We start from the raw sequence: 13,117 nt of genomic DNA, 5'->3' as shown, positions 1-13,117 counted from the left end.
ACAATGGTATCAAGAAAAGAAAGAAAGAAACACAATATCCACATCATCAGTAGATATATATGAACTCGTTATTCTGCTTATCAGTCAAGTCCTGGAAAGCATTCTCTCCCAGCCGTTTCCGTGAAATTATTCTGGCGGTGTCGATTTCGCCAGTTCTTTCGTCCTGACTTTCAGAGCCCTGGGACTCCGCAAACTCCAGGCCATCATTTTCCTCATCGAACTCTGCGTATTGCTCATTCATGGATACATCCTTGATGTTAGCCTTTTTCCCCTCTGCTGCTCTTGATCGCCTATGTAATTTGTTGAGGACAACTAAGTTCGCAACTTGAGCTAGTATTACAACGGCGAGAGCAATGAATGATATCAGAACCGAGCGCAATCCATTTCTGTATCGAGGTGAATCTTCCTTGACGAACAATAATGGCCCAATGATATTGCCAGTTGACGATCCGGCGTTGTATAGTGAGGTGATTATTGATTGTTTGGTAGTACCTGCGGTATTTCCAACAATCCAGGTAACAATGAGTGGATTTCCGCCAAAGATACAAGCAAGCAAATAGTATGCCAAAACTAACACACTATGAGAACTGCCTGGTGGGAGAGAATATAGCATTGAAAGCCCTGTAATAACCGGAAGTATCAGGAGGATCAGAACCGCAGATTTTCTCCGATGTTTTTGGGCAAAATATGACGCCAGCATAATAACAATAACTTGAACTGCTCCAAACGGCATGTTGAGAAGTGATGTGATATATTTGTCGTACCCAAAGCCGTTGAGGATGAGTGGCCCAAACGTGTTTGTGACGGCCGCACCGATGTTGAGAAGCAAGCTCATTGCAATCCATAAGTATGTTTTCAGTTCAAAAAGTGCTTCAAATACATGTGACCACCTGAACTCCGTTGCCCTAGTCCCCGTTTGATTGGCACGGAGGCGTTCGATGGCTTGTTCGCGCTCATGCTCCGTGAGAAAACGAGCAGAAGGGATATCATTATCCAGTTTCCAATAAACGAATGGGGCCGATATGATAGTGACCAGTCCGACAAAGATAAATATTCTGAAAATATGTCAGTAAATCAAAGGGTGTCATGATAAGGGTAAATACGCACATTCTCCATGACCGCATTGTTTTAGTTGGTATGTGACCCAAACCGTAGGATAACGCGGAGGCAACAATGGTAGCAATGCCATTTGTACCATACCAAGCTGCGACTCGAATGGGCTGCTCGGCTCTGCGATACCATTGACTGGTGATGACACTGAAAAGGGGGAGACATCCAGCTTCGAAAAGGCCCAAAAAGAATCTTGTGGCAAGCAAACCCCCAAAATTATTACAGACGCCCATCGCAGCTTGTGCCAATCCCCAGCCGAGAACCAAGGTTGGCGTTAGGATCCGATGCGGCACTTTGACAATTAAAATCATTGAAAAAGGTTGCCATGCCAGTTGGGCTATGGGGCCAATTGAACCAATAAGTGAATACTGGTTGCCAGAGAGATGTGTATCTTCAATAAGGCCAAAGATTGCTCCATAGCCTAGAACAGTTTTATCAAGAATCTGATGAAGATGTTCGACGTCGGATAAGCATAGTATTCCAATGATAATACTGAAGCCTGTCAAGGGGTATTGCCAAGCAGGCATTTCATACCTGCAAGAAGTAAACCCAGACAAGAATAGCAAGGATGACTTTATCTGTTTTCCTCCGTATTTTCCTATTCTATAGTCAGAATAATATTAGTCCAGGTGACTCGTACACTAATAGTACTGAAGAATGTACTGAATACGCATTGGGAACGCGGCTATTGGGCGGAATACGTACCTCTTCTTCAATAAGCTGGACGCGCCTATTGCCAATAATGGCCAGGGCAGAATCGCCTTGACCCATCTCGTCTGCCTGAGGGATCAGTGGCTCTCTGAGAGGATCATTTTTGTCCATTGCGATTCCGTTTCTGAGGTGGAGGTGACCAGCAGCCTTTGACTGTTGTGATCCAACAAGTTAGTTCACCAGTAGTAAACAGATTGGGCGCTGCTATCAAAGAGCAGATATAGATTTTAAAGCCGACCTGCAGATAATCATATCAAGAATTCATCATATTCCACTGAACCCATTATAATAAAAGAGACATATCAGTTTTGTTCAAGAATAACAAATTGCAATGAATGAAAGCAACAAGATGTACTCCGTAAATGCTGTGGCTGTTTTGACAATGGTCGTCTTGGATACCTCGGCGCGTAGTCACGTGAAAGTTAGTGGAGTTAGCTCCCCTTAAAATATCCACATGAGCATTATTGCACCCAGAAGGCATCAAGATGGGACGGTCAACTGGAACCTATGTATCCAAGTTAGTGGAACCGCACAGAGACTTTCGGAAATTTTTCTCCAGAGTAGCACTCGTGGCTATAAAACGATCGATATGATATATGTATGCTATCGTGGTAGGTTAAATAGCATTCGATGACAGAATTTCCAATTCTAGTATCAAACGGCTTGCTTACTAAGCAGTGGTACGATCTGGCTGGATGTTTATGTAATCAATAGTAAAATCAAACTGGTTGTCAAAAGGGTTATAAATAAGGTTACACTTCCGCTGATTCCGAAAGTTTATTTTTACCAAAGGTACAAAGTGGGCTTTTGGCTGTAGTTATTGTGTAAAGAAAACGAGAAAAAAGGGATATAAAATAGGAGAAACATTCAGAAAATAGAGGAGAATAATAGCAAAAAATGAATCAATGCAGTATTATTCAACAACAACATTTATTGTACTAAGAATTTTACCATTCACTTCTTAGTATTCGTTTCTTCCTTTTAGCCGCCCAGGCTTGACTCTGATTCCTCGTCCATTTTTTCCATTTTTTTGTGGGCTGCACCTAAGGATTGCATCCCACGGATGAACCTGGAACTAACAATAGCAAGACTGCCGGTTAGACGGTTCGGGAGCGGTGTCCACATCGATATATGTGTCAAGAACAATGTAACAGTTTTCTTTGGGCAAGGCTGAACGGCAGGAGTTCACTCACTGATCGCACAAGGAGGAGAGAGAGAATTAAGCGCCATGCAAGGACCCCAAGGTTTCGGATTTTAACACGCTTGGACCATTCCACACGGCAATGGCCCCCAATGTACTTGGTGGATCCAAAACTCTCACGGAACGCCAATGGGGTTCTCTTTTTTTTAAGCGCTAATGGATACCCTGAGAAACTCATCCAACCACGAAATCACCAACTCCGATGCTCGTATAGTTAGCCTATACCCGACTCAAATTAATTAGGTTGCATTGATATTGAGGATCATCTCCGAATCCTTGCATCAAAACCATGAGTTAAACACCCCTTGTGCATGCTTCAGCACTCAAACTAGTGGCTACCACGGCGTAGCGAGCAGCGAGCATGGATGACATTTACTCCAAGGTTTCTAAGTATTTTTAGAATCTCTATGGAATACCTCCAAACGGTTCCATAACTAACTCGTCATCTCTGTAAGCGCCAGAGAAACAGCTAAATTTGGAGCCCCCCTCTTGAACACAGGGGGATGTTTTATCTTCCAAGTTCATGCAAGGGCACCTTTTGCTGGCGGTTACTCCGCCCTTGACGCATGAAAAATTTTGATTCACTTTTTCGTTCTAGGAATTCGACTCAAAAGTTGCTATATAAGTCAAGATGCCTTCCAATACTAATTCATTACTCAAACATTCAACTCCAACTTCTGGCAAGTCAATGTCCGCTCCAGGCCCCCAAAACCACATTCTATATCTTTATATCCCCTCACTGATCGTATTATTATCGGGTTATATCTATCATCTGATTGAATAACGCTTTTGCGAAATATTGATCCTCATATATTCGTCTAGAACTCGCGCCAAATGCCGGATTCTGGACCTGCGCTTAGCCCCTCCGTGGAGGCTGAGATCGACACAGCATCACCACTGAGGTTAAGAAGCACCCAAGTGCAGGACCAGCATCCATTCAAGACAAATCTTGAGCTCGAGCGTCAACTACGTGGTAGAGATAAATCCAGAAATAGCTACCTTGAATTGCAAAGGTATATCCAATCGGCAGTCCTACCCCACAAAAACCGCCACGACATTGACGAAGACTGTGCCCGGCTTAGCTCTAATCCTGATGAAAAAGATAATGGCACCCCCGATACCCATAAGGGACTTTCAAACAGCAGACCTGAAGAGAAAGATCCTAGCCAGACAAGGGGGAATGAGCACTATATTGAACCTGAAAAACGGGCAGTGTGGCTTCCAAAGCAGACGAAGTTGCCCTTTGAGTGTTTCCCTGATGATATTTCCATCGATGGCAATGATGACGATACCGAGGAATCTGAACGGCCAAATCTACACCATTGTCGATTCAAAAGCCCATTTAGTCAAGTGCGGAATTATCCCACCGGGGGCCCCCCTCCAAGACGCACCTCCTTGCGAACTGTGATTCTTAGCCCAGCGCTCTCTCCTACACAAATCGCAGCTGATATTAGCTCGTGGAGTGAGAATAATGAAGAAGAGGAGGAGGAGGAGGAAGAAGAAGAAGAAGAAGAAGACGACGAAGACGAGGAGGAGGATCACTCTTGTTCGGACCAGATTCGACAAATGGAACGCCGTGATCAAAGTATGGAAGAGAAATACCCAATTCTGGCCGGTCCTAAAATTCCAACATTACAAAGATCCGATGCTTTCTGGAAAATAAAGCCTCCCGAAGGACATAATCTGTTCCGAAGCCTTGTCAATGGTTTCATATCCCTGCCTCAGGCCCTTTTGAGCGTGGAGGACGACATAATCCAAACGCTGCAATATCCCGTCAAAAAGGAAGATTTATATTTCGAGTTAGGGCAACGAGAATCGGAAATACAAGCCATTGTAGCCTCCCATTGTGGACTACCGAGTCCCGATCATGTGTTTGTCTCAAATCCTACTACAGGAGAGACTTGGCATCATGGTCGTTTCAATCTTTGTATCCCTGTGTATGTTGCTTATCCGGGGGGCGAGGAACCAACACCACTAGCATTCAAGCTCCCATTGCCGTATATGGTTGGCGAGGAAGAATTTCCTGGAAATGCAGAAGAGAAGTTACGAACAGAGGCAGCAACCCATATTTGGGTCAGTGAAAATTGCCCAGATATTCCAATCCCAAAACTCTACGGGTTTGGGCTTCCAGGCGGACTCAGTGTACGTATGCAGTATATCCTGCCCGCTATTCCTGGTGTTTGAATAACACACTAACAAGCAGATTCCTTGATGCATAACAGTACTTCAAGCCAGAGTGTGTTACAATATGGCAACGCATAAAAACATATGCATACCGTATCTTCCACCGTCTCTTCCTTGGTAACTCAGATTTCAGTCAATATATTCCCCAGAATCGCACTGCGCTTCTGAACCATGGCTATATGTTAACCGAAAGGATCATGGTCAACGATGAGTTAAGGCCGTTGCCCGACAGACTTGGAATGCGCCATAACGACCTTCAGTTACATTACGAGAAATTTATTCAGAAATCGAAGACGCAAAATCTGTACCGCAGTTTTGCGAAGGCCATGATGTCACTCGCAAATATTCCACAACAACGAATTGGCTCCTGGACTATTGACAATAATGGCCGACTATCGTTATCTAATCGCCCCCTATTTTCTCGCATCAGCCGGTTTGAGAATTTAGGAATTCCGAGTGGTATTCCGCGTGACACCACCTACATCAGTACAGATAGCTTCTACAACGACTGCATTGGTATCCATGACAACCGTATTGACTACCAGAAGAATATTTTACCCAACGAGGTAGAAGCTTTTGAGACTGTTTCTACCATAGTTTTCATGAGATCCATATTACCTCAAGTGGTGGATACTACTCTCCGCCATGGCCCATTCGTCATGCAACTAGGAAGCATGCCTGTTCAAAATATTCTGGTTGACAAAGAGTGGAATATCAAACAGTTCATCGAGGTTCAATCTATATGCTCTTTACCTATAGAACTAATGTCACCACCTTCCTGGATAACAGGAAAGGACATCGACAAATTATTGTCTACAGAGGATGACCGGCTCCAGATATGCTATAGGCAATTTACCCATACCCTCCGGCACGAAGAAGCCAAACGACCTCTACTCCCAAACGGGAAACTTCACTCTGACACTCTTATTGATGGGCTGCATTCCTCGAAGTTCTGGCTTCTCCAGGCGTTACAATCCTCGGGGAACCCACTACACACCTTTAGACGTGTGAAAGGTTATAGAGACAATTACGCTGGGAAAGGCAAGCCGCTTGCGGCAGCGGCATTCAGGCCTCAGATTTATGACTACCTGAAGTACAAGATCGCGTCATACGTCGACTACCGGAAAGATGTGCAGAAACTATTCAACGGTGAGTATGGACGAGTGTATGACGAAGAAGAGCTTGATTATATTCGACGTCGACCTATAGTACCCGAAAGAAGGTAGTGAAAACGAGTTATGGTCCTACTCTTTTCCTTAGTTATCAATTTTTATGTCCTTTGTCTAAAAAAAAAAAAAAAAAAAAATAAACTGTCCTTAATTTGCTGTTTATTGTTTATGTTTATGAGAGATGATTATGATAGCAATTCCAGTTTACACAATGATGTTCCAATTCCATCTTCTACCTAGTAGTTTGAAGATAGGTAGCCCGACTACTTGTCTGATTTTACCCCTGAGGTTCTATGTCTGTACCCAGTGATTGACAAGACACATCACAGCATAATGCTTTGTGACCACTCCAGCAAGAAAATCCACATCCTGCACTGTCATACCTGCAGATATTCTGACCCTTGCCACATCTACCGTGGCAGAATGGGGCATTTCCAAGCCAACGACATCCATTCGGCGGTTGACAGCGTGTTGTTAAATTTGTATCTCTAGCTAAAACCGGTATTAGCATTTTCAGTATATGACAAGGACAACTATGCTGATTGGATCATACGAGATGCAGCAGCAGATACAAGGTTGATGAGAAGACTCGATGCTGCAGGGAACCGCATACTTGGATGATATAGGCTCAATTGGAGTAAGTGGGTGTATATATAGGGATGGAACAGGAGTTGTTACAACTTCGTAACTAGTGTATTCTTGGTCGTCTGGATATGTTGGACAGTTGCTGAAGATCAAGGAGCTTCTCGAGCTTGCAGCTCCGGCAGATATTTATATCACCATTTTGCAAGCCAGCACGTATTAAATGGACGTAGTCTCGTAGTGGTGGTGTTACAGGCTGCCCTGAAAACAAACAAACGGGCCCTAGACCCGACCACTAACGTTGTTTGCTAAACCAGGCCGTCCGTAATAATAATGATGATAATGATAATAACAGCAATAATATTAGAAAAAGCCAGTCTCTCGTATATCGACGGGTGAAGTGTGGCGAACGCTTACAAGGGTGGCTGGCTCGGCAAGAGGGTCAGTTAGCCGACGAGACCGCGTGAGTCCACAATTTCCCCATGTTTCTCGGCGCTTTGGTGAGATCGGCTATTTACTCTCCCAACCATCTGAAGAGCAGGTACAGAGATATACCTAGACAGGCGAATATTTGACTATAGCTCTTAGTGATTGATCTTTCCTAGACTCCGTTATAAGATGTTCCCTCGAGTTCCATCCGCGGGAGTTTGGTGTCCGGCGGTGACTTTTTTTGACCCAGCAACGGATGAACTTGATCTACCTGCACAAAAGGAGTATTATGCCTATCTTGCACGCTCTGGACTCACTGGGCTGGTCATTCTGGGTACAAATGCAGAGGCCTTCCTACTCACACGCGAAGAGCGGGCACAACTCATCAGCACGGCCCGGGCAGCTGTTGGCCCAGACTACCCTCTGATGGCTGGGGTCGGCGGCCACTCTACCCGCCAGGTGCTGCAGTTCATCCAGGATGCGGTCACAGCAGGGGCAAACTACGTCCTTGTGCTCCCACCAGCATACTTCGGCAAGGCAACTACACCAAAAGTGATCAGGGCGTTCTTCAGAGAGGTCGCAGAGAGTTCCCCGCTGCCAGTGGTTATTTATAACTTCCCTGGGGTGTGCAATGGAGTTGACCTCGATTCGGAGATGATTACAGCAATCGCACGAGACAATTCGAATGTTGTTGGGGTGAAGCTTACCTGTGCCAGCGTTGGGAAAATCACCCGGTTGGTGGCAGTGCTAGCTGCAGACAGGTTCTCCATATTCGGTGGACAGGCAGACTTCTTAATTGGGGGGCTGAGTGTGGGTTCGGCAGGATGCATTGCAGCGTTCGCGAACGTCTTTCCCAAGACTATATCAAACGTGTATGAGCTGTATAAAGCAGGCAGGGTCGAAGAAGCATTGAAGCTGCATCAGAAGGCGGCGTTAGCCGAATCCCCGTGCAAGTCTGGGATTGCCACGACCAAATATGCGGCAGCAGTCTTCAGTGCAAAGGCAGCTGGGATCGAAAATGCTGAAGAAAGGATGAGACCACGTCGGCCATACGAACCGCCGACCGACGCGGCAAAGGAGAATGTGAAGAAAGTGATGGCCGAGGTAGCGCTGATCGAGCAGAGTCTCTAGGCGGCTCCTCTCTCTCTCGCTCAATCTCTCTCTGGTCCTGTAACCGCCCACAGAAGTAGAAGAACAGACACATCAAGCGGGAGGCGGGTGCACATGGGTCCCCCACTCCCTCCCCAACCGTCCAGCTGAAACGCTATATCAGCGGTATGTCGATATGTCAGAGTATCAACACCAGCATTTGAATATAATGATAATACATAAAACATATTGAAAATGGCACACGGATCAGGGGAGCGTCACGGCGGAAGGGAGGCCGGAACCTTCCGCGGCCCCGGAATCTTCCTTGTTCGCTGCCTTCTTATTAGACGCCCGGGCCAGGCGTCAGGATGGTCACGTGGCAGATACGCGCCAAGGGTGCCCGAAGCGGCTAGCGCAAGAGTCAAAATCATACGATTTCGGAGTCCAGCTCCACGTGGCCCGGAGCGGTTTAGCGCGCTTACATCATCCGGGCGTCCTCCCTTGCCGTCATATATATCTAATAATGATGGATATCAAAAGGGGAGCCGAGCTCGACGTCTGCCCAAACTCCCGGCCAGGCAGCCAGCTTTTTGACAGCGACAGAGGCGAGCATCTGACAGCGTACGGGAGACGGGTAGTGGCCGTCCAGGGCTGCTGTACTTGTGCATGGCCCCGTGGAACCCAGCATATCAAGAGTGAAACGCTAATTCTGTGACTCGAGGGCAGTTCGTTGGCCCAGCCCTTGGCTTTGGCCACAGGCATTCTTTTATCTTACGGATACTTTTATGCGCGCATGTCTGGCAGGGCAACAGCAGTAATACTGAGCCCATCCCGGAAGATTAATACTGCGTCCCTTCGGCTATTTTCGAACAGTGCCTGCTGACTCCGTCCTGGGAAAGTCCAGGCGAGCTGCGGTCCGCTGGCCTAGGCCTACGCATCCCAATCCCAAATTACGTTTTATGATATATCCGCTGGAGCTCCTTTCCGCTCAACCGTTGCAGTAGTCCTCCCTGGTTTCGGCGCCCTCCGGCTGCATTGTCTTATGGATAAACCAAGAGCTCTCCCGGTTCCATCCTAGCTCTCACCGTCATACTCTGCTGTCCATTTGTCTCTTGCACCCTTGACCGCCGTTATATCATTCTCTGGTCCGGTTAATTCGATTATCCATCACATTTCATCTACTGGAAACGCGGATTCTTACCTCCTAGGATACCAGCAGTTTTGATCAAGAAAAAGAAAAAGAAAAAGCCTCCTTCGTCACAATGGAGACAGACAAAGAACCCCGTCCTGATGAGACGGATTCTACACCATTTGACCTCGACATTGTCGAAGAGAGTATAAACATAGCCGACTCGCACATAGATCTTACTCCCACACCGCCTGCAGACCAAAGCGAAGAACAACCAAAGGACAAGGCCGCCATGTTTTCCGCACAGGACGACCTTACTGCAGATTGGGCCCAGTGGATGCGCTGGGACGACATTGAAGACACCAAGCCTTCGATTTTCAATATACCGAATATACCTGGCTCGTCTCTCCCGCAGTCTGCCTTCACCTTCACTTCAGATGATGCCATACTGCCTACTCATACGCTAGCCCCATCCAACGGCTCTCTCGGCCTCCCTGCCGTTAAGCAGCCTTCTGTCTCTACCATCTTCCAAGAGCAGCCAACTATTGAAACAATACAGCCGGCACCACCATCCGATGCTTCCTCTCCTTTGGCCCCCTCCCCTACATCGTCAGTCGGACGCAAGAGGAAGTCGTCTCACGATGATTCTCCAGTCAATGACGTACCTCAACCCGCTGCTGCTGCTGCTGCTGCTGCTGATAAGTCAGCTCCCTCTAAGAAGAGATCGCACAATATAATTGAAAAGAGATATCGTGCCAACCTCAACGACAAAATTGCGGAGCTACGAGACAGCGTACCTAGCTTACGCTTGACCTATAAACAGCGTCATGGCGGAAACCTAAAGAAGTCGAACGAAGATGACGATATCGACCTCACCTCTGGAAACAAACTCAACAAGGCGTCAATCCTTTCCAAAGCTACAGAATATATCAAACACCTGGAACTCAGGAACAGCCGTCTCGAGGAGGAAAATCTTTCTTTAAAAAATCGATTTCGTGAACTTGAAAAGGCCCAGGGAATAAACCTGGTTTCGTATCCCGCCGTTACTGGGTCTGAGACTCCTTCGGGAGCTTGCACCGTATCTACAAGTTCTGTTGTTACATCTCCCGATATTTTTTCTCACTCGAGTGATTTTTCCCCCGACTCACCACCGAACCCCTTATTTCCTCCCGAAGGACTACTAAGGCCCCCTGATGGATTCAACCAACTTCGCCCTACAGGGCCTCAACCGCATTATGCCGACACTTTTCAATACAACCAACCCCAAGAGTATGACTGCGCACCGTTAGAAAACGCTAGTACTGCCACCGCTCCTAGTTCGGAAACGACCACTCGCAGTCGACGACAGTTCATGGGCCTCCCCAACAAATTTATGCTTGGTACTCTTGCCGGTATCATGGTCATGGGTGGCTTTGAGAGTCATAGATCTTCTGATCCAGAGGAAAAGAAAGAACTTTTTGCGCTCCCCCTCCAGTTTCTCGGCAGCTTCTATCGCCTGGCCCTCCAGAAAGTCTATTTTATCAGGGCTAATTCCTGGCAGATTCGTGCCTTATCACAATTCGCTCTTACCTCTCTTATTCTGTTTGGGTGTGCATTTTTCATGTTTCTATACCTTTTCAACTCAAGACCGAGAGTGTCTCGAGTTCCTCTTAAACCATCCAGGACCCGAAACGTTTCAGCACAACAGCAGGTTTCGACCGGTTGCTCTTTCACAGAATTTCGACAAGATGCATGGCTTACGAGCATACAAACCGTTGGTGTTCCTCGTCATAACTTTTTTCCTGAATGGTTTGCCGTCACCTCCCGCTGTTTAGAATACTGTGTGAGGTGCCTGCTCGGATGGAAATTATATTCCTTTGTTACTGGTATCAGTGCGGATGATGAAAAAGGTCGAGTTAAAGCGTGGGATATTGCTCTTGATGCCCAACTTACAGGAGGGGATGCGGAAGTTAGCAAAAGCAGATTGGTTTTAACCATTTTTGCTGCCGGCACTCTCCCCCGTAGCCCTGCTCGCATGATGCTTAAGGCGTTCCATTGCAGGGTACTTTTATGGAGAATTAGCTCTCCCGATTCCTTGGCGTTCCGGGCTGCTAATTACATTGCTAAGGTACTTGCAAATTACCAGTGGGAACTTGCTCAAAGTATGCACCGAAGGGGGCCAAAAAGGGGTGAGGACCCATTACCAAGCCACCTTGCCTTCCTCTTATCGATGGATTGTGATGAAGTTTTCACAGACACTATCGTCCAACGTGCCAGTAATATGGTTTGGAATCGACCGACACAGGAGGCAACAGACGGTGAAGATGCATTGCTAGATGTTGTCGTCGAAGATAGCGCCGTTCGTTCTCCACTCGACGTGCTTGCGGCATGGTGGTCGAGCCGTGCATTACAAGAGGCCTTGCTCAAATCCCTAGATTTAGTGTCGATCGAGTCGCCAATCGAGAAACGCAAATCCTTCGAAAGAAGCCTGGATATAGCATTGCATTCTGCACCAATCCCATCGACAGCATATACCAGAGCAACCGTTGTGAAGGCCCTGTTTTTTGAAGAAGACAGAATTAACAATGTCAATACTGTCCTCTCGACTCTGCCGGCTAAAAACTCCGAGAACTTTCGCTCCACTTGTGGTTTGACAAATTTTCTTGATTCCTCAATCCCGCCATCCGCACGAGACGAAATCTTTATTGGTGTGCGCTGTGCAATGATTGCTGCGATATTACGAGGCCAAGTAGGTAGGGGTGAAGACGAACCAGCATCTTCTCCCTTCTCTCTTTCAAGTGCTATCAAGCAGTTCAATGCCGCTTCGGTCGATGAAGTTGAGCTCACTCTTCTTGGGTTCGCTTCTCATTATTATCTCCTCCACATCACTGCCACCGATGAAAGGCTACTACCTTGCTCTTCTCTTGCATCATCGATGCATTCGTCAGTAGTCCAACTAACGGATGGCTCGGAGACTACGACAAGCTACCAGGATGAGCATGATATCCCTATCCCTGATCTTTCCCGAATTGCTGCAGATTTGATATTCTGGGTACGAAATGCATATAACCCGATCTCCTCAGGCCTTAATGCCAAACTTATGGAGAAGGTTGTGATAGACTGCGTTGAGGTATGTCGTAACGCAGGCGTCGACATCGATATCAGAAAAATCCAGCGTATGAAGACTCATCAGCGGACATCAAGCGTTGGTCCCAGCCATACTCCTGCCCGCTCTCCAGACTCCGAGGGTGTACCGAGTGGAGTAACCCCTGTTGGAGTCCAGGGTAGAAGGCCGAGCACCTTCAGCGACGATACTGGGTATGGCAGCATCGACTCTGAAGAGAACAGAGCCATACAAACTTTCTAGGGCCTAATTCACACAATACCCAAAGTTCAAGTCCATTTCCTTTCAGATCCCGACTCGCCTTCCAGCTACATGTTTACTGTCCATAAAATTCCATCCGCTTATACATATAAGTGAATATATCATTGCGATGGTGTTCGGTCAGTTGATAGTTTCCCTTTACTGCTCCT

At 46.8% G+C, this 13,117-nt stretch overlaps 4 protein-coding genes across 4 annotated transcripts; 3 read left to right on the top strand and 1 right to left on the bottom strand.

Annotated features, from left to right (window-relative positions):
* Positions 1-46: 46 nt before the first annotated feature.
* Positions 47-1,932, bottom strand: TRV_04483 (MFS transporter, putative; the record flags this gene model as incomplete). The annotated part of the gene is made up of 4 exons (XM_003021363.1): positions 47-1,055; positions 1,108-1,553; positions 1,645-1,713; positions 1,816-1,932. 4 exons carry the CDS (start codon positions 1,930-1,932, stop codon positions 47-49), a joined length of 1,641 nt encoding a protein of 546 aa, XP_003021409.1.
* Positions 1,933-3,856: 1,924 nt separating this feature from the next.
* TRV_04482 (uncharacterized protein) lies at positions 3,857-6,432 on the top strand (the record flags this gene model as incomplete). The annotated part of the gene is made up of 2 exons (XM_003021362.1): positions 3,857-5,164; positions 5,245-6,432. The coding sequence occupies 2 exons, from the start codon at positions 3,857-3,859 to the stop codon at positions 6,430-6,432; spliced, it is 2,496 nt and encodes an 831-aa protein (XP_003021408.1).
* A 1,143-nt stretch (positions 6,433-7,575) lies between these two features.
* On the top strand, positions 7,576-8,517 carry TRV_04481 (uncharacterized protein; the record flags this gene model as incomplete). The annotated part of the gene is made up of 1 exon (XM_003021361.1): positions 7,576-8,517. One exon carries the CDS (start codon positions 7,576-7,578, stop codon positions 8,515-8,517), a length of 942 nt encoding a protein of 313 aa, XP_003021407.1.
* A 1,220-nt stretch (positions 8,518-9,737) lies between these two features.
* On the top strand, positions 9,738-12,950 carry TRV_04480 (HLH transcription factor, putative; the record flags this gene model as incomplete). The annotated part of the gene is made up of 1 exon (XM_003021360.1): positions 9,738-12,950. One exon carries the CDS (start codon positions 9,738-9,740, stop codon positions 12,948-12,950), a length of 3,213 nt encoding a protein of 1,070 aa, XP_003021406.1.
* Positions 12,951-13,117: the final 167 nt, after the last annotated feature.

Source organism: Trichophyton verrucosum (assembly GCF_000151505.1).
Source record: "Trichophyton verrucosum HKI 0517 chromosome Unknown contig00351_1.f1.exp, whole genome shotgun sequence".
Classification (NCBI taxonomy): domain Eukaryota; kingdom Fungi; phylum Ascomycota; class Eurotiomycetes; order Onygenales; family Arthrodermataceae; genus Trichophyton; species Trichophyton verrucosum.
This window is presented reverse-complemented; position numbering and strand designations above follow the sequence as displayed.